The sequence below is a fragment of the Carcharhinus amblyrhynchos genome, chromosome 4 (assembly GCF_965287045.1).
Source record: "Carcharhinus amblyrhynchos chromosome 4, sCarAmb.v2.hapA, whole genome shotgun sequence".
Taxonomy (NCBI): domain Eukaryota; kingdom Metazoa; phylum Chordata; class Chondrichthyes; order Carcharhiniformes; family Carcharhinidae; genus Carcharhinus; species Carcharhinus amblyrhynchos.
The window spans coordinates 44763210-44788366 of record NC_137327.1 but is presented as its reverse complement, the minus strand read 5'-3'; the positions used below and the strand labels follow the sequence as shown (position 1 = coordinate 44788366).

The 25157-nt window shown below is 38.9% G+C and overlaps 1 protein-coding gene across 3 annotated transcripts in view; it reads right to left on the bottom strand.

Annotated features, from left to right (window-relative positions):
* The window catches only part of ripor1 (RHO family interacting cell polarization regulator 1), a 298373-nt gene that overhangs the window by 84231 nt on the left and 188985 nt on the right, over nt 1–25157 (bottom strand). For all 3 annotated transcript variants that reach the window (XM_080187058.1, XM_080187057.1, XM_080187056.1), the window contains exons 2-6: nt 11314–11440; nt 8201–8353; nt 5102–5180; nt 4398–4421; nt 3550–3603 (exon numbers count right to left, since the gene is read on the bottom strand). In XM_080187058.1, the coding sequence (XP_080043184.1) occupies nt 3550–3603; nt 4398–4421; nt 5102–5180; nt 8201–8353; nt 11314–11414 (411 nt within the window). In that variant the 5' untranslated portion in view covers nt 11415–11440. The remainder of the gene's footprint in view (nt 1–3549; nt 3604–4397; nt 4422–5101; nt 5181–8200; nt 8354–11313; nt 11441–25157) is intronic.

The following is a 25157-nucleotide window of genomic DNA, read 5'->3' as shown; positions in this document are numbered from 1 at the left end:
AGAGCCTTGCCTTATATTAAAATACTAATAAGATCACTGCAATTGAAAAGAACAATCCTAGGTTGGGAAAGGAGAAGAAAAAGAGACTTCATGTATTACTGTTGGTCACTAGATATTAACCCTTACTTTAAAGTGCTTCTGGGAATACAGTTCAGCTTAGCTGTGCTCCATGGTCAGTCTTGTCAACAATCATTGTGAGGTGAATGAATAATGACCATTGAGCTTCTGCAAGAGATAACCAGACTGCATCAGAAGACTTCTGATCAAGTCACTGAAGGCTGCAGTGACTCTGGGTGCGAATTTTCTGAAATGCCAACAGAGAATTTCCTCAAACTGCTTACAAACTGCACACAGGAGGGAGGCAAATCTGCTGGACTCATCACATCAAAGAAATGGCAGCACAGTAGCACAGTGGTTAGCACTGCTGCCTCAGCTCCAGGGACCTGGGTTCGATTCCCGACTTGGGTCACTTGTCTGTGTGGAGTTTGCAGATTCTCCGTGTCTGGTTAGGTTTCTTCTTGGTTTCCTCCTACATCTGAAAGATGTGCGGGTTAGGTGCACTGGCCATGCCCCTTAGTGTCCCAGGATGCGTAGGTTAGAGTGATTAGCAGGGTGAATATGTCAGGTTATGGGAATAGGGTCTAAGTAGGATTCCTGTCGGTGTGGACTTAATGGGTTGAATGGCCTCCTTCTACACTGTAGGGTTTCTATGATTCTATGAAACAGCCAAATAAAATATTGTTCAGATCAAAACTGATGATCAAAAATGTAACTCAAACATTGTCCCAAATGTTAAATAATTACATTTGTCAGGCTCCCATTATGAGAGAACACATTTGGCAGATGTTAACTGGGTCCTTGATCTGGAACAGTTTAGACCTCCAGCTGCAAGCTGTAAAACCTGTGGCTATCTACTGCAAAGGTCAATTAGATGTAGCAATAGACTAGCAGTGATTGGAGTGTCAGATTCACATTCTCTCACTCTACCTCCATCTCCCTGCCCGTCCCTTCAGGAAGCTGCCACTATAACTGAACTGTCTGAGCAAATTCACTGGTGAAAGCTGGAGTAGGTCCAAACAACCAGCTGAAACTAATTAGATCATAAGGAATGAAAATATTTAGCAGAATTTTCATTATTCCCGAACCAAGGGGGAAGGATGAACAAAAGGAAATGATTAACTCATTGTGCATTACAAACATAAATTCTAGCAAAATGACAACATCCATCTCTATGTTGTCTCATTTTTAATTGGGATTCCATCAAGTTGTTGGCAATTATTGATAGTTACCAGTGTTAAGTCAGCAGGATGATGCAATTAGTCCACATATGCTGCTGACTAGGAATGTCTCACTGGCACAAGAAACTTTACAGTGAGCAAGCCAAAGAGCATATGGGCAGGCGAGAGAACACACAGGTGAGTTTGGAGGAGAGGGGGAACTTTTTGTTATGTGTATGTTTATCCAGGGTGCCACATTAACTGTTGCATTAGTGAGGTACCAAGTAAGACTGCATCAGTCAGCAGTACGTGCTGCATCTGTGAAACACATTTTAAAGGAACAGTCTGCATTGTGTGTGTGTAAAATTGTGATTCTTTCAAACTTGGACACCAGAAGACATATCGCGTGGGGATTTTGTGGCCTTGGTTGTCCTGAAACCATAAAATCCTCCCCGCGTCAACGAACCTTTCCACGGTCCGCCCCTCACCCACTTCGATTCCCAAGATGTGCGAGATAGTAAAATTCCAGCCAACATGTCTGCAGCGGTGCGATTCAAGCTCACACCATCAAAATGAGTGGAGACAAAGAAAGAAGATGGTGAAGAAGTTATCAGAGGCAAAACAATAAGTTGAATGGGATAAGTGACCAAAACACTCATACCCCTGAAAGATCGCAAGTGGTTTGAGGACACAACAGAATAGAAAGCATACAACTGCATGAAACAACTCCCAGAGAACAGAAATTCTTACAATCATTTAAATCAAAAGAAACGTGGGAAACAAGTCCACTAACGTAAATAGAAACGTCAGAATCTAGTAGCAGGCATAGGCCATACGGCCCGTAAGCCTGCCCCACTATTCAGACAGATCATGACGGATTACTGACCTCAACACCATCTATTGATTTCTAGCTTGAACATGCTCAATAAATGAGCTTCCACAGCCCTTTGGGCTACTGAACTCAAGATTTACATCCTCTGAATGAAGAAATTTCTCTTCTCAGTCTAAAATGGCCTGCCTGTTTTTCTGAGACTGTGTCCCCAGTTCTAGACTGACCAGCCAGGTGAACAGCCTAACCATATCTACCTTGTCACGCCCTCTAGAAATTTTTAGGAGTTTCAATGAGATAACCTCTCATTTTAAAAAACTCTAGAGAATACAGACCAAATTCCTTCAATCTCTCTTCATAAGACAAATCCTCCAACCCAGGGATTAGACTGTCCCTTTATTTTTCATAAGATAGTAGATAGAAATATAGGTGGCATTGTAACTAAGTTATAATCAGTGGCTGCCCAATGATATCCCACAACATATCCCATTAATAGCAGACAACAAACACAACTTTTCTACCGCATGCTTCATAGCCATTCACTGATTCTGCTGTAGCAAAGAAAACCACCTCTTGATTTGATTGTAAATATTATACAGAGGGTCGGTTAGTTCAGTCAGCTGGACAGCTATTTTGTAATGTAGAACCCCCAAAAGTGCTGGTTCAATATCTGTACTGACTGTTATTCATGAAGGTCTGCCTTCTCAACCTTGCCCCAGGTGTGCTAATCCTCAGGTTACAATTACCAGTCAGCCTATGGTCATGTGGGACAATAGCAACTTTACCTTTTACCTTAGTTCACCATACAAGCAGTATTATATCTACCAGATATCTTTATATTCAAGAAACAGTATAATGCAACAGGTTTAAATTGTTCCAATAGTAACTATTGGATTGCTTAACTACAGATCTACCAGTAGACAAATTATGGGAAGCTAACAAACATTAACAGAAGGATGAAGAAGCAATTTTGTTTTGAATGTACCCACCATGCAGATCAGCATACACAGCAAATACTAATAATAACAGCAAAGTGACAAGTTAAAATTAGGCCCAGCCACGTCAATGGTATACAATCTATAACTTCAGATTAAATAGACAATTAATTCACGAGTCATGGCGAGCACCCCGACTCAGATGGGTGCCTGTACCCATATCAGATCCTTTGATATGCAGTAAGTTGCCATAACAACTTTCAAGTCAAAATGAGTATATTGTGAGAACACAACAAAATGATTTGGGTCCAATAAATATTTGGGATGCCTTTCCAATAGCCAACATCTGGGGATGAAGACAAGAACATAAAATGGTTTATTAGTCATATCAGCATCACAAGAAAAAACCTAGTAAATTATCTGAAATCTCCAGCCAGAACATGTTATCATTGTAAAGCTTTACTCAAAAGAAAAATCTTCAAGTATTGATTTGATTCTGCGAAATACGTTTTAAAAGGAAATAAAGTAGTGTCACTGTTAGGTATTGTGCCATCATATAGTTTCTTACCTTACTAACATGAAATTCCAGTCTGCGAATAAACCTTTCAATTGACTTAATTTGCTATCAGGAGGAGGAGTAAACAAAGAGAAAAGGAAGTTAAATACACTTGGCAAGTTCTCTTTATTGGAGTCACATTAAACAAATTGGAGATGCTTTCATGCTTAAATCAATTTAATGATTTATTCATATTTTCCAGTACACTCTGTGGTCAGAACCAGAGATACAGCCAAAACATCAAATACAAGAAATTTTTCACAGGGAGGTACAGATTTGCAACAATTCTAGAAACCAGTTCCAGGTTTCTGCTGGATGGGATGGCTGAGAATATTCCCATAGCAAGTCTACTTGAAAAGAGTGGGGGAAAGAAGACAAACAGGAAGGGTCAGTTAATGCCAGTACTTACTATGCATTTAGCAAAGCCCAGTGAGAAAAATCGGCATTTGACACAGGAAAAGGGGTAAAGCTGTTTATCAACAGTAAAAATTAGATGGTTTCCTTCACTGAATTATCAGTAGTTTATACTTAATTATCAAGGCTCTCCCAGTTAACTTGAGATTTCAGAGGTTGAGAATTTCTATCCAGTCACACAATAGGTGGCCTTAGCCAGGATAACAAATGAATTATGTGCAATCTAGTGACTGCGTCAAAGGATGGAGAATGAAAATAGCAGAATCCCAAAATCACAGAACTGCCCGTGTTGGTCATTCATACAATTTTTTGAACAATGTAAGTAGACTTCACAAGTTTCTACCTTGGCCTTTATCAAATCATCAAAGTTATTTAGAATAATCCAAAATATCCAGTTCTCCATGTCAACTCATGTTTGAGTGTGAAGCAATACTGAAAATTCTTACCTTGTCAAGGTCATACAGAAATCCCTGAAACCAGAAAGGAACAAGAGTTACAATAGGCACATTGTAAAACTTAATATAACATCCAATAGTAGAAACAGGCAAAATTCAATATGCAAGTAAAACAGAAATAAATGCTTCAGAGAGTCTCAATTTTCATTTTCCAGTAATTCAAACATGAAAATTTTAGGAAAATCTCAATTTTATAATTTGTTTGTATCTTGTTCGCCTGATCTTTAAAAATCAAAACGGAATTGGTGTCAAGTAGTCATGTACTGCAAGTGTCTATATTTTGCAAAATATGGAAATTTAATCGATGGGATACATGCAACTGGAACTGAAAGCCAAGAAACCAATCCACCTGTATTGCTGATCTCCTCGCATCCTATTGCACCCCAGCTTCAAATTAACAGAGAAATTACAGAATAGTTGAAGAATTTGCATTGAAATAATCATTCAAGTCTTTCATGAATCTACTGTGACACAAGATTAAAAATGCCAAGATCTACACGCTGCATTAAGATTCACATTCTTCCATATAATTATTGAAATTGGACAATACAATGAAAGTAGTCAGAATTTCTGAACTGGGATGCCACTAGAGATCCTGCTTAGTCTTTAACTGAAGATTACCAGGTTCTACAGACTCACGTTAAAACTACTAATCTTTGCACAACTTCAAGTGTTACTTAAGCAACGTTTCTTACCAGTCTGGAATTTCTTTTCATATCTTTGAGCTGAGCCGTTAAGTTGTCAAGCTCCAGCTGATGAACTTGCAAGTATGCACTGTAAGAATAGGACAAACAACACTTCCTTAGAATCATCAGAACAAATGCAGCAGACATTATTTCAATAATACAGTAACAGGTATCAGTGAGTGCATGTTTCAAAATGGGGTGCCTCATGTTATAAGCAAACAAAAGTCATCTCAACTCAATTCAGTCAGAAATTTAGCAGTACCACTTGTTGATTTAGCTTTGGTCCATCCAGATGTCTAATCTCTGACATTTGGTGTCCATTGTAAATTTAATTTTGTTTTCAAATACCCCATTAATCCAGAAAATGTCACTTGTATGGAATGCTAAAGGATTAGTGTGTTTAGACTGGAATTCCAAATTACTTTATTTACTTTCCATTTTTTCCCCCAAAGCATAGTGGTCTTTGTTTTTTTTTGTAATTAACCATTACTTTACAGTTAGTAGAAAATAAGACTCAATAATTAGTTTTGCACCACCATATGTATAAATGTCTGCCATCTAATGCATTTGTATATCTTATGAAATGTGCTAAGTCTGTACTCCATTAAAGTTTTCAGAGAATCCAGTTCAAAATAAATAGAATAAATATAGAATAAAATCCCTACAGTGCAGAAGGAGGCTATTCGGCCCATTGAGTCTACACTGACAACAATCCCACCCAGGCCCTATCCCTCTAACGATCTGGTACTTAAAGGTTTTCCCAATATGCCTATCCCCTATTAGCTGAACTGTGACTTATGGGCACGCCTGCATAAGTTGCTGGATTGGCCCTGATCCTAGTGATAGGATGCCAAGTTAGGGAAAATAATTGGAATCAAGAAGAAGCAAGGAACTCAAGTTAGAGCTCCTGCCTGTATTTCTATAAATTGAGTTCTTGCAAGTGATGCAATACAAAACGTGCACATAGTTCAGATAGTTGTTACGATTACAATATATTTTCAAGGACCTTGTACTGGGTTACATTGTAAATCTAATGAATACCTAAAGTACAGATTTATATCTGGCAGCTCGGATCAGAATGCAATTCAGTCTACATCCCCAAGTATCCCTATGCATTACACATCATAGAAAGGGGCTAAAATGTTCAGTCAGAAACATCCTGCCAATTTCCATCCTGTCACAAGAACCTCAGTGATTATCGATCAACCTCTCACTGCTCAGTGACAAACCTCAGGGTAAGTCACTACTGTATCTTTACCTTCTTTACCTTCTCAATTTCAATGAAAAATGAACTTAATTCCAACTAACAAACTGGATGTTGAATAAAACAGAGCATCATATAAAGTCATGTTGAGGAATATCACTGATTACAAACTGATTAACATTCACTTGGAAAGTAGATTCCCTAGCTATATCAGGATTCACCCATGTTGTATTATATAATTGGCACAAGTCTGTAATAAATACAAAATCGTATCCAGAAGAACTCAAATTAATTTTGAGTAATTGTTAGAATGATACTTTCAATACAGCAAATGCCTAAAGGCAACCACAATGATGATCCAACTGAAAAGGCCAGATTTTGGTGAAGCAAGCATATGACAACTCATTTAAAATGATTTCATTAAGAATACAGAACTATGGAATCCTTAATGCACCCAAACTTAACTTTAAAAATGACAGTAAAACAAATAAATAAAAAACCTCTTAGCAGATTTTTCTTCAATCAATTAGAAAGTTTCATTTCACTAGAATATACTCCAGTTGTTTTTAGACAGAGCAGGAATGGAACAAAACTGGTTTGAAAAGTTCAACCTGTGCTACCTAGCATGCAAAATTCCTTTGATCTAATGTTGTAGGACACATTAGTTTCCCCTGCAGCAATCATATCGAATATCCTATAAAATAGCTGTCATTTTATTTGGACACCACAAATTTATATTTGAACGAGCAGGATCACAGTAAGTACTCACAGAATAAATCCCAAAGTTTAACAGATTTTCATGAGTCAACTTTTTGCATTTCTGTAACTACTGATTATATAGAAGTGAATGACTTCGAAAATACAAGGACTGTTTATAGACAGACAGTCTCTTTTATGTAAGAAGGGAGCAGAGTAAAAATATTTGCAAGTACAGCTTTTATGAAACAGCCATAATTCATACCCTGGATGATGTGTTATAGCAAGCTAACCAACAGGTGAATGTTCAAAAAGGCATTGCTTTCGAGACACAAGCATTTTCAAGATCTGATAAGTGATTAACTAAAGTACTCAAATTTAAACAAATTGATGTCCAGTTTTTTTTAAACTGACCTTCACTTGGACTCCAACTGATCAGCATTGGTAGTTCACATTATTTACAAACTGTCAGCAAGTTACAGGAGCAAGGGTGGGTGATGGGATTTATTGATTTGGTAACTTGGCTAATAATTGGAAATCAAAATTGCTGCTGTTCTTTCCTACAGAGGGGAAACCATGAGAAATAGTGGGGAAAAACCTAGGCATGTTTTCCAAGATATAGTGCTCATTTTTTTAGCTGTTACCATTCACATCTGGTGAAATCAACACAAACCAATCTTTACAGAGAAAACCATCCATCCTTAAGATCACACATGCTACAGAAAACTACTTACTGTGTCAAAAGGTATCTTAGAATCCCTACAGTACAGGACAAGGCTATTTGGCCCATTGAGCCTGTATTGACAACAATCCCACCCAGGCCCTATCCCCATAATGTGTTTACCCTGCTACTCCCCTGACATTAGAGTCAATTTAGCATGGCTAATCCATCTAACTCGCACATCTTTGGGCTGTGGGAGGAAAGTGGAGCACCTGAAGAAAACCCATGAAGAAAAGGGAAGAACGTGTAGACTCCACACAGACAGTGACCCGAGGCTGGAATTGAACCCAAGTCCTTGGCGCTGTGAGGCAGCAGTGCTAACTACTGTGCCACCATGCCACCCCAAATCATTTTTGATCAGAAAAGCACCCATTTACAAATTGAGGCAGTTTTGTTATGATAAATGTATCATAAGTGAGTGTTTAAAATCTTGCGACAGTCCCATTCTTTCAGAATCACTTGCTCGCAGAGAGTAAGAACTCCTTACTTTAAACCCTTTTTCAAAGCTTCATAAACCTCATCCAGCCGTTCAGGCTGAGGGTTCTTGGGTGGGAGTGATTTATGAGAAATGTTGAACATTTTGCCAGCTCGAGGAGAAGCTTTCCGCTGTGTTGATGGGGTACTGAACACCTTTAGCTTTCTGGAAGACAAAAATTCACAATATCAATTAATGAAAATTAGCAACCTTCAACAGCACAACTATGACTCACTATCACCAGCAGGGAGAGAAATACATCCATCACCAAAATGGTGACCACGTGGTTGTAACTGTCCCAAAAGCAGGGAAACTCAGTTTTCTTTCCAATAGCCTAGAAATAAAACTTAGTTAGGATTAACTGGGATCTAATGCTGGATGCATTGGTAATCCTGCACAAAAACTTTCAACCCTTATCAATATCAGCAGATCCTCTGGTGTGCGTACCAAGACTTTCAGCATATACAGTCCACTCCTCATCAACTTCACCAACTTTTAAGTAGCAGTCTAAACTCCACAAACTTCTACTAACCCAGCAATAGCCAGTAGAAATCTGTAAGTGATCTGAAAGTTAGCCAGATCTTACCTTTAAATATCACTGATGTGAGATCCTACCTGTTGCTGAGTGCATGCTCATCTGTGTGTGGTTAAGGAGTGCATCAGCTGAAACGCCAAGATCAAAAATGGCACTGGAAGAGTTATATACTGATTGATATCTCAATTTTCCTACTCGCCATGCTTCCACCACCACACTAACATCAGCAGTGACATCTTCATCAAAATGACAGCCTCACCAAAATGCTGTCTTGTCCACCAGAAGCTTGCTATGGCCATCTTGCACCCAAAACACCAGGCACCATAGAGCCAAATATTCTGACCTCAACCTTTCCAGTAACACAACTGTACTTTGGACAGCTTAGCAGGAAAATGTGTGCTTTTTACAGTGTTTATTACACATTCATAGAATCCCTGCAATACAGAAAGAGGCCATTCGGCCCATTGAGTCTGCGCCAACAACAATCCTACCCAGGCCCTATCCCTGTAACCCCATATATTTACCTGGTTAATCCCCCAAATCTATGATTTTCAGACACTAATGGGCAATTTAGTATGGCCAATGCACCTAACACGCACAACTTCAAGGCAAGAAGAAAATTGTGGGGGGAAAAAATCCTCTTATGGAATATATACAGATCAAGATCTTGGGATAAGGTTGGTATCTACAGTTTATTACTTTTATAGGGCCAGAAGGGTCACATCCAGAGCACAGTATAAATCAGATCTTGGAGGCTGCTGGAAAAATGCTAATTCACAAGGCAGGTTTCTTACCTGTAAAGATACCTGTTCTTGCACAGTATTCTCCACTTAGCATGTCAAAGTAACGCTCCAGAAAAACAGCTGCATATTTTATCTTTTACCTTAAACATTCATCACACTTCTGAGGGACAGTTAGGGACAGGCAATAAATGCTGATCCAGCCAGTGACATCTGCATCCCATGAACAAGTAAAAAACTACCTGTTTAGTCTAATTTTCATTAATGATTAATTACATCGTCAAATCTTTTTGGTCGTTTCTTTACAGTGAATTGATGGCCATCAGCAAACAATCCACGTTTCATGGATCTAATCAGACATGTGGGTATGCCGGCGTTGGACTGGCGTAAACACAGTAAAAAGTCTGACAACACCAGGCTTTAGTCTAATCAGTAATCTCTAAACTGTCTGTGCTTTATATGCTCTGTCTGAGGCCAGAACTCTCCATTCACCTGATGAAGGGGCTAACCCCAAAAGCTTGTGAGTCTATTATCAAATAAATCAGTTGGACTAAAACCTGGTGTTGTCAGACTTTTTACTCTAATCAGACAATCAGGTTTCTCCTTAAGTTTCCTGCCAATAAACGAATGCCACAGCTGAGTAGACAACAGCCTTTGCATTATTCAGGTAAATCAGCGACCAGAATTGGTGAGTCTGACAAGTTCATGCTTATTAACTGATGGCCAAAAGAATTTAACTCGCATTTATGATGCTAATTAACATTTGGGTAAAGAAGCTTTACAATCCTGTCAAACCTTTGCAACCCTGAATAGTTACCGAAATTATGCTTTTGGTTTTCTGCCACAAACAGATCAAAGAGAGAACTGGAGAAACCAGAAATCCCACCTGTACAAAACAACGATGCAGCAAAATGTTTCTACTTCTGCTCAAGGGGTTGACTCATTATTTATAATTTAACGGACATCAAAGATCCATTGAGATCTGATTCAAGCAGCCTCAGGCTTGCTGATAGCATTCTTGTCCTTATCTACAAGTTGCAGGATTAAGTCTCACTCACCAGAGACTTGAAAACACTATCCAGACAGTTCTGAAGGGGTGCAGCACACAGTCAGAGGTAGTGCTTTTCAGATGACAAGATAAATGAAGTCCCTGTATGCCCTCTCAGGTGGGCATAAAATATCAGATGTTGCTACTTCAAAAATGAGCCAGGAGCTTTTCCAGTGTCCTTGCAAATAGATCAGGCCATTATCTCAGTATTATTTGTAAGGCCTTACATGGACAAATTGTTTGCCAGTGATTACACTTTCAAAAAAAAGTAGTGCATTTTGTTGGCTGCTAAATATGGTGGGAGGTTGCAAAAGATGCTATACAAATACAAATTTTTATTTGATTCAAAGGATATGGAAGTCATTGGCTAGGCCAGCATTTGCTGTCCATCCCCAATTGCCCTTCTTCTTGAAGAATGGTTGCAATCCATGTGGTGGTATAAAGTTAGGTTGGGAGGTTCTGAATCTCTCAGAATTTCAACCCGGGGAACAGTTGTTTAAGGGATTCGTCAGTTCTGTGGGTAAGAGGTTGAGGTTGTATGTTCAAGAACAGCAGCAGCAACATTTAACCACTGATCTTCTTGCCATCCCAGGCGCGGTTATCTGACATGGAGCAAATAATCTGTACCATTAGTGTACGGGGCAGTGAGTACACTGTGTGTGTACCAAATCTTCAGAGCACAGCCCTACAATATTGACCGATTCTTTCCATATGCTTAAGAAAAGCGTTGCAATTCTGGCTCAGTGGGGAAAATAATCCATCAAATCATCAAGGCCCAGTTTGATTTGTAAACATCACTAACCTGAATGCTTTGTCCTGTGGTGAACTGACTCCAGCAAAAGACTGACTCCTAGTAATTCCAGTAAACAAAATGCGGCGCACAGGCCGCATGGAGAGCGACATTGTGGATGGTATCCTGGCTGGGAGCCCTGTCAAAATAGAGAAAAGACATCAGTATACGACTGTCCTATACGTACACTAACGTATGCTTCTAATGAGCCGAGAATGGGTCATTATAATTATAAGTGCTTCACTGCATCAAAAGTATGTGAAAAGGGCAGTAATTTCATACTGTAATTTTCCTCATCTGGAGATTTACAAGCACCTTGCAGTCTACAAATTTTCCTCAACAACACAACAGTTAAATTCTAAGTGATCTCAGGTGCTGTTTACTTGCAACAATTAGAGCTCAAATTATTTCTGCCTTACCAGTAGAACAATGTGTGACAAGGCAGAATGCTCTCATCATAAAGTAATGTAACCATCATCCTACGTACCACAAGAAATCCCATGCCCAGTCAGCTTGTAAAGTTACTTGGTATACTAAAGTATGGCACGGATGAAGAATTAAAAGTTAAAGATTCCAGGCTCAGTGAGAGTATCCTTCCCGATTCGCTCTGTTCTCATTTTGTCGAATACCAGCAGCAATATACCAGCTTATGTTCTAATGGTTAATATAACTTTAGTGTAGTCAGAATGTAGTCACATTATTTTAAAATAATGACACAAGTATTTTTGCAAATATACTTGGGATGTAATACTACACCTTCTCAAAAACAAAATTAGGTTGGATGACAAAATCTTGTTAACTATTAAAGGTATTAGAGCTATAACATTTCAGACACGTCTCTAAATGAAATACATTCAAATAGCCTTTAACTGTTCACTTTATCCAGTTGGAGGCCACCCAAATAAGCATGCAATAAGAAAGATCAATACACTAGTCACAAACCATTATCCTTAACCGGCAAATTATTTCATAAATTGATACAGTGCATCAAACAACAGAGAAATTAATTCTGAGAGGAGGTAATTATAAACCCTATATACAGGTTACTGGAGACAACTTAGTGTGAATTTTACTAGAATCTTCACACCTGCTCAGGAGACCAGTACCAACAAGGGTGATTCCATAGTGAATTTTCCATTTTTTTATTTACAAAGCTTCATTGCTTCTGGGAAGTTTCTCATCTAAAGAGATTGAAGATTTTTTGAACAAGTCTGCCTATTGTCAAATCACATTGTGCTACAGCTGTACATAAATTAAAGTTAAACCTTTTCTGGACTGCTGCATACCATTTGGGCATCACATCTTAGTACGGATACATTGCTCACAGAAGGAGTGCAGATTCACCAAAACGTCATCAGAGCTCGAAGGGTTTACATAAACCAGACCTTACTCCCAGAATATAAAAGTCAAGAAGGAATTTGGTTGAGACTTTTAAGATTTTGAAAGGAACTCATTAGATTGAAATTATTGGGAATCACAACCAAGAGAACATAACTTTCAAATCAGAGCCAGACCATCCAGTCAGGATAAAAAGGTAAAGGAACACATTCATGCAAAAAGTGCAGAACACTACTACAAAAAGCAATAGATGCTCGCTCAATTAGTAATTTTAATCTGAGATGGATAGATTTTTGTCAGTGAAGGGCATTAAAGAAATATGAAGCTAGACAGTTAGATGGAGCCAAGATACAGGTCAGCCATGATCTCATCGAATAGCAGAACAGAATCAAAATGGGCTAAATGGCTAACTCCAATTCTTACCTTCCATCATCCTGTATCAGACCATCACAGGGGAATTACATCCAGTAATATCTGACAGGGAAGATTTTAGTATTTGGTGTTGTGGTTGGAACATTCATTTCTCACACACCAGCTATATACTTATCTTGAAAACATATACTGGTGGCCAGTGGATTTGCATCAACACATATCCCAACAAGGAGTCAATGTCATCAGGAGAGAGGCAAGAGAAACATAGTGAGAAAAGAAATTCACTGCTCTGAGCAACTGTTTAGTGGCTTGCACTGTTCAGAACTGGAGACAATCACAGCAACTCCTACACGTAGCTGGAAAGCACATTATCCGTTATACACAGAGCCTTAAAACTATTCAGAATATTCACCAAGGAATCAAAGGTGACTCATAACTCACTTAAAAAGAATAAATTACATATTGCATAGTCCACCATAATAATGCCTAGTCACTGAAGAGTTCACTGGCTTGAAAGATTCTGCACAACCACTTCACACTTAAAAGTTGAAGTTGCAATATTATTTTTAATCAGACTGTTAAAGTTTGTGTTAACTCACAGGCTGCATCTGGACAGACAGCAAACCATTAGGTTACTGTCCAGGAGACTTTAACCCCTGGCTCTCATCTGTATAGCTTCCATCATCTCTCACCCAGCTCCATATGGGAAGGTGTCAGCAGGCAGCAGTAGCATTTCAGGATCAGGAGGCCATTGTAAGAACCCTGAAGAAATGGTCTCTAGTACCCAGCTAAGTGGACAGAGGCTATTGGGAAGGCATCACGTCAGGGAAGAGAATAGGAAGCCGATAGTAAGAGAAATGCAAGGTTTCCTTATGGGTCACAAAAAAAAAATTAATTTTCTGGATCTCTGCTAGACTTGGCCTCTCTTGCTGCTATACTGGCCTGACAAGGAAGCTACAACAGCTTCTGTGCATGCATCTTTTGTCAGAAAGTTGGAATTCACTAATGTCTGAGGGAGTGCTGTATCAGAGGTCTTGTCATAAAGATGAGATATTAGTTGAAGGTCATAGCCGTCTGTTTGACAGGATCTTGATAACTAACCAAAGCTGTGCAGAGAGACCTCTCAGTCCCTGGAAAATATTCCCCATCACTCAGTGGGTTGAGTGTCTCTGGCACACTCTTCCTCACAAGGCAGTGGAAGCAGAATCTTTGAATATTTTAAAATGGATTCTTGATTAACAAGAAGTTATCAGGGTAGGGAGGAATCTAGGGTTGAAATTACAATCAGATCATCCACGATCTTATTGAATGGCAGAGCAGACTTGAGCAGCTCATCTCTCTGCTTCTAATTCGTAGGTTTGATTTCACTAAATAAGGAGGCTACACTTCAAAAATCACTCACTGGACACACAGGATTTTGATATATCGCAAGAACGTGAGGACATTACAGAAATAGAAAGTGTTCGCTCTTTCATAAAATCTAGCAGTGAAGTTTGACATTTCTTAATGAATGAAGTTGTGTAAAATAAAACTGTTTTACACACACAATCATTAAGATTATTTACATTTATTTCTTGATATCTCAGTGGAACCTATAAAAATCCAAAAACTGAGAATGACTTCGAACTTCTGAGCACTCAAAAGCTGAAGAGGTCTATTTAGCCTGTTTCACATTGCTGTAATGCTTCATGCATCATGTCAGGAGACTCCCTATTCCCTACATGTCAAGATGTGGTCTCCCAGCAGAGTCCAAATAAGATGACATCAAAAACCCATAGTCAATTAGGTGAAACAATTTTGCTATATAGTTAGCTTTGTGTCTCCCCCGTACACCCTCCTGCTCTATACACTTAACCTTGAATTCCCTCCCCGTTATCCTTCAACATGTTTAAAGGGGAGCCGATTCAGTTCACCCGGTTGAGTGATAATGGTCAAATGAGAAGTTTAGAATTTGACACCAAGTACAGCAATACTAGATGAACCAAGTTGGAATCAGAGCTAAAGATGACAAAACTTGGCTGAGGAGAGATTTCCAAAACTGACACATTTGAATCATCACAGCTTATGCTGTTTTCTCATTGCCTGTGTAAATGACTAAATGTAGAACATCAAAGGAGGTAGCAGGCACAAGGTTTCAGCTTCGTAAAAACACAATCTCTACACCATAGCCATCAGAACGTGCATTTATCCACAGAAATGTTTACTGAGTTGAAAGTTTGAAAAAGATCTGTGGTTTTAAATACATTGAACTGGAGTTAACATGTTAGTTTATAATTACAGCTTAAGAACAACTTGTATTCTTAAGCTTCACTTGCTCTTCAATGATTTTCAAAGCTTGAATGTCAGAAACATTAGAGAGCTAATGACTTACCACAGCACAGAAACATCTGCATTTTGTACCTTCTCCCCAGCAGAGCTCAGAAAATACATCATTATTCATTTTAACGTCATGCTGCACTGAAGTCTCATCACTATAACCAGAGTAGAGTTCTAGAAGACAGCTATTTACTAAACACAAAAAAAGCATTTCAAAAGCCCACACCTTGTGTGCGCACGCATGCATGAATGAATGAATGAATTTACAGCTGCTATCAGTTAACACACAGACAAATGTATTTGCCCCTTTCCTATGTCTTCTTCGGACCCCCACAAATCAACTGTGTTGCAAACATATGCAACAGTCAGTAACTGGTACAGGCAAATTATGGAGCATCACTGCCAACTTGTATGTGGAGGAGTCAATGTTGCAATGCATCAAACATGGCATTTATTTTGGTGCTTAGAGTTGTGGAAATGTGAGAAGGCAAAGCTATCAGCCTGCCCCAATAGAGCTTTGCAAAAAACCCTGCAGCACTGACTTATCAAAGAAAATATTTGTGAAGAACAGGGGAAAACTATTCAAGGCAGAAACCAAAGGAAATAATTTCATATCACTAAAAACATGCCTCAAATAAATCAGTAAGAAGTCTCACAACACCAGGATAAAGTCCAACCAGTTAATTTGATAGTAAGCCCACTTTAACCTGGTGTTGTGAGACTTCTTACTGTGTTTACCCCAATCCAACGCTAGCATCTCCACACCAAGTAAATCAGACAGAGAAACTGATGCATATTATGCAAGGTTTAATTGCATAAAAACTACAGGAAATCTTGATGTATTAATCCATTAGGGGAAAAAACTGCCCATAATAATCTTCCTTTAGTCTTTGAGGTAATGAAAATTTACTGAGAGAGAATCCACCCTGCCACAGAGAGACTGGGTTCCATCTTAGTCCTGCAAACATCCCACTGAAGTCCTCAGGGTTAACGAACAGCTTTCACCAAATTATTTCCATTCGAGGAAACATCTTGGGAGGAGATCACAAGGTCACATATGTAGGAACATTCTAAAGAATGCTGATACTGTCAGAAGCAGAATCACTGGAGTTCAAAGTTTATGTTGTGACCCAATACTATTTATACATATACAAGACTGGCGGGTAAATCCAACTTATCTAACTTGGCAGGAGCAAAGGTTTGGTTTCAGTTCTTCTGGGTTAGAAAGGAATAATTAGATTATAAAGTTAGCCAAGACCTTTCATCTGATCGCTAACCCTGTTGATAGCCTGATACCATTCATAGTCAAGCACATGTACAAATTTCCTGCTGCTGGAAGGTTAACATTCTCTTTGAATGAGATGAAACTGCAAAAGGAAATTCAATAAAAAGTATCAGGTCATTTTTAAATTTAATTTACAGGATGTGGGAGTCAAGGACAAAACCAACATTTATTGTGCTTGAACTGATTGTAGTTGATTCCCAGCAAGCCACTGTTGTGGATCTGGAGTCACATATAGGCCAGACTAGGCAAGGATGGCAGATTTCCCTCCCGAAAGCGTGAACCAGACAGATTATTTTTCCAATGATCAACATGCAAGTCACCATTACCGGGACTAGCTTTCAATTCCAGATTTTAATTGAAATTAAATTCCTCCAGGCGTCTTGATGGGATTGAACTCATGACCCCAGAGCATTGCCGAGGCCTCTGGATTAGTTCAGGGAGATTACCATTCACTGCCCCCTCCCCCCTTTGCTTCTTCCAAGCTCAAATATCCTACATTTGTCTATTTTGTGTATTACCTAGCACAGATCTATTCATCTGAAAATTTCACCTAGGTCCTTCTATAATTTCATGCCCCCTATCATTGCACTGAATCAACAATTTTATTTATATAGCAGCTTTAAACCCTAGACAACCGAAGACACACTCACTGACTGTGAAGTAATGGAAATCAGGAATGCTTAAGAGGTCAGATGATTTGGAGGAATGCAGATAGTTTGGCTGTCGTGGGACTGAGGATTATAGAGAGGGAGATTGAGGCCATGGAAAGATGTGGAAACAATGATAATTTACAATCAAGACATTGTTTTCTGGCAGCCAATGTTTTGTTAGCAAGCAGAGAGATGCTAGGAGAATGGGACTAACTGTGAGCCAAGACATGGGCAGAGTTTTTGGATGACCGCAAGGAGAATAAAATGTGGGAGACCAGCTTGGAGTAGTCAAGATTAGAGGTAATGAAGGCATGAATGAGAGTTTCAGCAGCAGATGAACTACAACAGGGCATTTAGGGATGGGCAGGCAACAAATGCTGGCCCAGCCTGCAATGCCCACATCCCATGTACAAATAAAAAGTTATAGGAAGTGGAAGTTGGTAGCAAGGGAATTAAGTTTGGAGTGGGGACTAATGTAGCTTCAGTCTTCCTAATATTTTCATGGAGGAAACTTCTGGTCATCCAATATGGAATGTTGGATAAGTAATCTGATAATTTAGCAACAGTGGAGGAGAGGGAGGTTGCCATGTATGCAGATTATTAACACCTTTCCCCTTCCTCCCAGAACCATGACAGAATTACCCCCCCCATCCCAATCACCCACATTTAACTGAACATCCTATCCCATGCCACCACTTCCTGTGTGATGCCTCTAAACAAATCTCCCCCTACTCTTTCAGCATTCGAAAGAAACTGTACCCTTCCTATCATTCTGATCCACTTGTCAATTCTCCCCAAATCTCCTCTTGTTCCTCTGGTACCAAATTCAGGAGATACAACAGCTGCCCTTTCACCTACTCCCTTCCCATCATCTGGAGTCCAAAACACTCCTTTCAGCCATAAAAGCAATTTATTTGTGCTTCTTCCATGAATTACTTATTAAGGTATAATTATGCTGGCAGTGTTGGCTAATATGCACAAAATTAAGTAAGTTATAGCTAATAAAGAAACTGTATTCAGAAGAAGGCGACTGCAGAGATGTACTGACGATGGTTGATCACATTGCCCAGGCATTGTGCTGCACTGTTTATTGTAGTTCAACTGTAGTACTGTTTGGGACTATTCCTATCACAGGAGGCCATTGAGACAGGCTATTAATGTCTGTAGTTCTGGGAGGTAGGGGGCATTGATGGTGTTGGTGGCAATATGTGCACTTAATTCCTTTGCACAGTGATTTTGGCTGCATCTAACAAACAGGCTCCAGTGTTCACACTGATGAGACCAAACACAGATTGGGTGATCACTTTCTTAATTTCCCTAATCAGTCCAAGAGCATGAACCTGAGTTTTTGATTATCATTTTAATACGCTGCTCCTCTCCCCTCTGACCTCACTTCTGAGGTCTCCCAAACTATTTCAATTAAGTTGGATTGCTTGGATGCTTGAAGAGCAGCATCTCATACCTCAGACAGGCATTTACAGCTTTTCCAGCACTAACTCAAGGCCTCAGATCATAATCATTGCTCCCATTTTCTCTGACCGCTGATAATTGGTGTTGCCATTCACAAATCTTTTGCTTATTTACTTGTCCTTTTAGCACTTCCTTTTGCCTTGCACCATCATCCATCCCTTTTGTTAACCTATCTTTATCCTCCATCCTATCACAGGTCTACCCTTCAGTTCCGCACTGTCTTTAAAAATGTTTTGAAAACGGCATTCACTGGATGTGACAAGCAAGGCCAGCATTTACTGCCTATCCTTAGTGCCCTCAAGAAGGCAGCAGTGAGCCATCTTCTTGAACCTTTGCAATCCATGTGAGGTGCTCCCAAGATACTGCTGGGTAGCGAGTTCCAGAATTTTGACCCAGTGATGAAGTAGTAGTGAGAGATTTCCAAGTCAGGACAGTCAAATCTCTAATTTCTTCCAGTTCTGATGAAAGGTTGTCAACATTAACTGTTTTCCTTGCTCCACAGATACTGAATGACTTGCCGTGTTTCTTCCACTTTTTAAATTTTAGATTGGGACTAACATGGACCACTGCACCAATCGCAAACTGCTCTCCCATTCAGTATTTCCCCAAAGCCAGATATCACCCCTACAAAAAATATTTGCTGTTTAATCCTGAGCTAATTCTTTATTTGAATAAGTTTTATTTTTGATATCCATTCCCTAAACTTGTGCAGCAATCTTTCATAGACTTGATCATTGCCAATTTGGGACTTAAAACTACAAGTAATAATCTCCCCTTCTGAAACTGTCAACTACCATTTCAAGGTTATTTATGTACAGGTAAATCTTCTCACTAGCTCCTGCTCTTGGTTAAGTAAATGAACATCTAATCATTTGAAAAAATGCACGCAATCTCACTGTACAAGGTAAAAACAAGCAACTTTCATAGCAGGTTTGAATAAACTGATCCTCTGGAGTTATAAAACATGTTGTTCTGGTTTGCTCACTGTGAAAGCAACCCATTATTTTAACCTTGTTCAATATTAACAGTTCATTAAAGTGCATTGCAACAAAAAAGTGTGATATAAAAATGATCGAATTAAATAACAAAACTGGACATTCAGCAGTCAACTGTACATGCAAAATAAACTTCACCAAAACTACAATAACTGAACTCACTGCAGGAAAACAAACCATCTCAGGAGACACAAAAAACATCATTCCAAACGCTGAAAAGCCCATCATATGCCAGTGATTAGATATACCGAGACAACCAACCCCAATCAAAATTCCCTTAGCAAGATAATCAACAAAACGACAACAGAATAGTCTTTGTAAACTGGCTAATAGTGAACTTCTTTCATGCCGGAATACATGTGTTCATACAGTTTTTTTATACTATCTTCACACTGCAACACAATATGCACAGTGTAAGAGCCATGTTTGTTGTAGAAAATTGATCCCAACAGAAAAAAATCACCACCGCACACCTTAGGCAAGCAACTGGCATTAGAGACGAGGCCTGTGTAAAATGAAGTTCTATCGGCTGATATGTACAGGATCTGGTACAAAGCCAAGATTAGATATACAGAGCAACAAAGAACAAATTAACTTGCAATGTTGCAACTTTTTCCAAGTTCAATTATCATATTGGGTATGATGAGAAGATATTCTCCACATGCCAAATCCCTCAAGCAATGCTTTCTTTGGCAGGAGGGGGCACAAGACGCAAGAAAGAGGTTGGAGGGAATGTCAGCTAAGGCTTGGTTTTCTGCATTCCTATTGGATCAGTTATGAATGGTAACAGTAAATCTGAGGAACAAGCCACCTGTCCATCTCTTCAGCTGGAAAATAGGCCATTTGTCTTTAAATCAAAGACATATATTTTAAAAATTTAAAGGAAGACATACAATTCTTAATCACCAGATAGAAGGCACAACGCACAGTGTAATAAATTGTCAGCAGCACTGTAGTCCCAGTTACTGGAGCATTCAATTTTATTGGCCACACTAAAACAGTGTCTTTGTAAAATACTGCAGCTGTGCCAGTGTGCACAAAACTGAAGAAAGCACTCTGATCCCATGCAGGCTGCACAATATTTAAATTGGCCCAAAACAATAAAGTGATTAATTGACCCTTCTGTAAAGTAACTTTGGTAATTTGAAAATAAAAGCCTAGTTTAGTAGTTGCAGCAGTCATCATTGTTCAAGGGAATCAAGTACACATAATGCCATTAACCCCATCCCCTTCCCCACAAGAACTTGAGATATCAGCCATCAAAGCTGTGTGACAGGAATAGTCCCAAAGCTGTGCTACCATTAAACTACAACACACAATGCTTGGATTGACAACAGGGCCAACCACCTGTACATCTCTGCAGTCCCCATCTACTGAGTATGGTTTCTTTATCGTTACAATTTAATTAATTTTGTGCGCATCAGCCAGCACTGGCAACTTACTTATAGCTAAATGAGTGTAAGTTCTAAGAAATTATAGTTCTCATAACCCAATGGTTAAATACATCACTTGGTGAGGTAATGCACCAGGTAGGTTAGAAATGGTCTCAGCTTTAATTCCTAGTTGTTATGGTAGCCAATCTCAGCCAGTGTTGAGTTCCACCTGCAGCTTTTGGACCCACTGTCGAATTCCAGAGGCAAGAGGCACCTGATTCTGAAGACAAACATCAGCTGAAAACAGTTAATACCAATTTTCCATAGAGGGCATCACTGACACAGAACAGATTTTAAACCCACGCACCATTTATTTAAAAGGGCAACATTATAAATGCATAGAGAGAAAAACAGTTGACTCGCACTCACACAGTCATGCTTAGGACCTGAAATGCAAGTTCTCTCTCCGCTCCTTTTCAGCTCAAAGCCAATGCAACAAACAAAGAACAGCACAGCACAGGAAACAGGCCCTTTGGCCCTACAAACCTGTGCCACCCATTTTAACACTGAGTACCTTATTCAAGTCTTTCATCCAACATCGACGTTTTTGTCTACCTCTAGTGGACTCCACAATAAAGGGGTGCAAGTTTAGGGAATTATACGTGCGCCATGCCAAGTTTCACAGGAAAAATTGGACAGCAAAGATAGAACTGCAAGCGTTGCATAATAGAGAGGCAAGAGGGGTTTCAGGACTAGGACAGAGCACCACATTTAAAGGCAAACATTTTTGAGCTGGAGAACACAGAGGTTTGGAATGCTGTAGAAAAAGAGCAAGACAATAACAATGCAGGCAATAATAGCTGCAGTGTGATGCAAAGGGACAAAGCACACAAATATGATTTGGTTTATTAATCGCCACATGTATTGGGGCACAGTGAAAAGTACTGTTTCTTGTGCGCTATACATACAAAACATATGATTCATGGAATACATAGGGGAGAAGGAACGGAGAATATACAAGTGTACAAACAAATAAGGACAGTAGGGAAAAATGGTAAAAAGACAAAAATAAAAGCTTATTTATCTGAATGCATGCAGTTTTTGTAATAGGATGGAAAATTGATAGCACAAATGGGAATAAATGTGTATGGTGATAGCCATTACAAAGACAGTTGCAACTGTGGTTGCAAAGTGACCACAGTTGAGATTTGAATGTTCAAGCAAATTTAACATTTTGAAAAGGCAGGGGTGAAGGAAAAGGGGGTGAGCTGACTCTGCTAATGAAGGATGAGATCAATAGTGAGAAATTATCTTGATTTAGAGGATCAAAATGTAGAATTAGTTTAGGTTAAGATCAGGAATAGTAAAACAAGTCATTAGTGGGAATAATTTATAGTTTCTCAGACAGTAGCTACATTGTAGGTTCCCTACAATAGCTACACTGCAGGACAGAGCATAATTCAAGAAATAATTGAGGCTTATAAGAAACATACTACAATAATCGTGGGAGATTTTAATCTTCATAAGGATTGGATGAATCAAATTAGCAAGAGTAGCCTGGAAGATAAGTTCATAGTGTGTATCCAGGACAGTTTCTTAGAAGAATACCTTCTGGAACCAACCAGGGAACAGAATGTTTTTAACCTGGTAACATGCACCAAGGCAGGATTAATTACTGGCCTCAATAAAGCATCCTCTTAGCAAGAGTGATCATAACATTACAGAATTTTGCATTCCATCTGACGACGAGGAAAGTGGATCTGAAACTAGTATTTTAAATGTAAATAAAGGCAATTACAATGAAATGAAAACAGAGTTGACTAATTTGAAATGGGAAAATATGTTAAAAAGGGTAGAGAAGCAGTGGCAGACACTGCAGAGATTTTTCATATCTCACAAGGATACATTCCAGAGAAAAAGACAAGAAAGCTGCACCAACAATGGAAGTTGATGATGATGATATCAAATTGAAAGAAATGTACAATGCTTTCAAGACTAATAGTAGACCAGAAGGGGAAAATTTAGAATCTGGCAATGATGAAATTAAGCATGAGAGAAAACTAGTGAGAAATACAAAAACAGGCAATAAAAGATTTTGCAAGTATACAAAAAGGAAGAGAGTAGCTGAAATAAACATTATTTCCTTAGGTTGAGTGTCTTTGGAATTAACAGGAAATAAGAAAATGGCAGATACTTTTAACAAGTATTTGTATCTGTCTTCACAGTAGAAGATACTAAAAGCATCCCAAAAAGAGTAGAAAATCAAGAGGTAAAATGGGAGGGAGGAATTTAAAATAATTAAGAAAAATGTAATGGGAAAACTAGTGAGACTTAAGAGTGGAAAGTCTCCTGGATCTGATGGCCTTCACTGTGGGGTCTTAAAATAAGTGGCTGCAAAGATCGAGTGTGAATGCTATAACTTGCCAAAATTACCTGAATTCTGGAAAGGTCAAGCAGATTGGAAAACTACAAATGTAACACTGCAATTTGAGGAAGACAGGAGACAGAAAGCAGGAAACTATAGGCCATTTAGTCACATCTGTCATTGGGAAAATATTAGAATCCATTATTAAGGAGGTAATAGCAGCATATTTAGAAAACCATGCTTCTATTAGCCACAGACCACATTCTTTTGTGAAAGGGAAATAGCATTTGACAAATTTATTACAGTTCTTGGAGTATGGATAAAGGGGAAACCAGAAGATGTAATGTATTTGGATTCCCAAAAAGGCATTCGATAAGGTGCCACATAGAAGGTTGCTACACAAGATAAGAGCACACGGTGCTGGGGGAAGTTACATTAACATGGACAGATTGGCTATCTAACAGGAAACAGAACCAAGATAAACGGGTCATTTTAGGGTTGGCAAAATGTAACTATTAGAGTGCTGCAGTGATCAGTGCTGGAGCTTTAACTATTTATGGTCTGTATTAATGACTTGGATGAAGGGTCAAGAATGTATTGTAGCCAAATTTGTTGACATTACAGAGATATGTAGGAAATTAAGTTGTGAGGAGGGACTTTGACTTGATATAGGTAGATAGAGTGGGGAAAAACCCAACCGATGCAAGAATAATATGGGAAAATAAGAGGTTGTCCACTATGGCAGGGACAGAAAAACAATGTTATTTAACTTGGAGACTGTAGAATACTACAGTACACAAAGAATCTGGATGTTTCTGCACATGAATCACAAAAAGTTCATATGCAAGTACACCAAGTAATTAGGAAGGTAAATGAATGTTGAGCTTTGTTGCAAAGGGTATAAAGTATCAAAGCATGCAAGTTTTGGTTCAACTGTACATGACATTGGTGAGACTGTGCCTTGAGTATGGTGTAAAATTTTGGTCTCCTTACTTAAGGGTAATATGCTTGCATTGGAAGCAGTTTAGAGAAAGTCTGAGAGGCTGATTAGTGGGATAAAGGGGTTGTCGCATCTGGAAAGCCGATACCCATTATGGCAGTTGGAGTGAGGAAAGAAGAACAGTTTACCTGTCGCTCTCGTGTCAGTAACAATGGTAACTTGCTGCAATTTGGAGTTCAGAAGAATGAGGGGTGATCTTATTAAAACATTAAATCTCCTTAGGTGGCTTGATAGGGTGGATGTAGGATGTTTCCTTTAATGGGGAAATCTGGAATCAGGAGCATAGTTTAAAAATAAGGGTCAACTACTTAAGATTAGGATGAGGAGGACTTTTTTCACTTAAGGGTATTAGTCTTTGGAATTCTCCTCCCCATATATTCAAGGCTGAGTTAGATAGATTTTAGATCGACATGGGCACAATTAGATCGGTGATAGTCTTATGAAAGGCAGAATAAGCTGAATGACTTATTCATGTTCCTATTAATTACTATTTTATAATCTTATGATCATAGAATTTAAATAAAACCATGGGCTAATTTTCTCAAACTGAGTATATTTTAAAGGTAGCTTTGCATTTATATAGCATCTTTGACTAAGATCAAATTTGCTGATAAGGGCCTTCTTTGAATCAAACTGCTGTAGCCAGTTTCATCTAGCTGTGTAACTTAAAGTTTTATGACTTTCCAAAAATT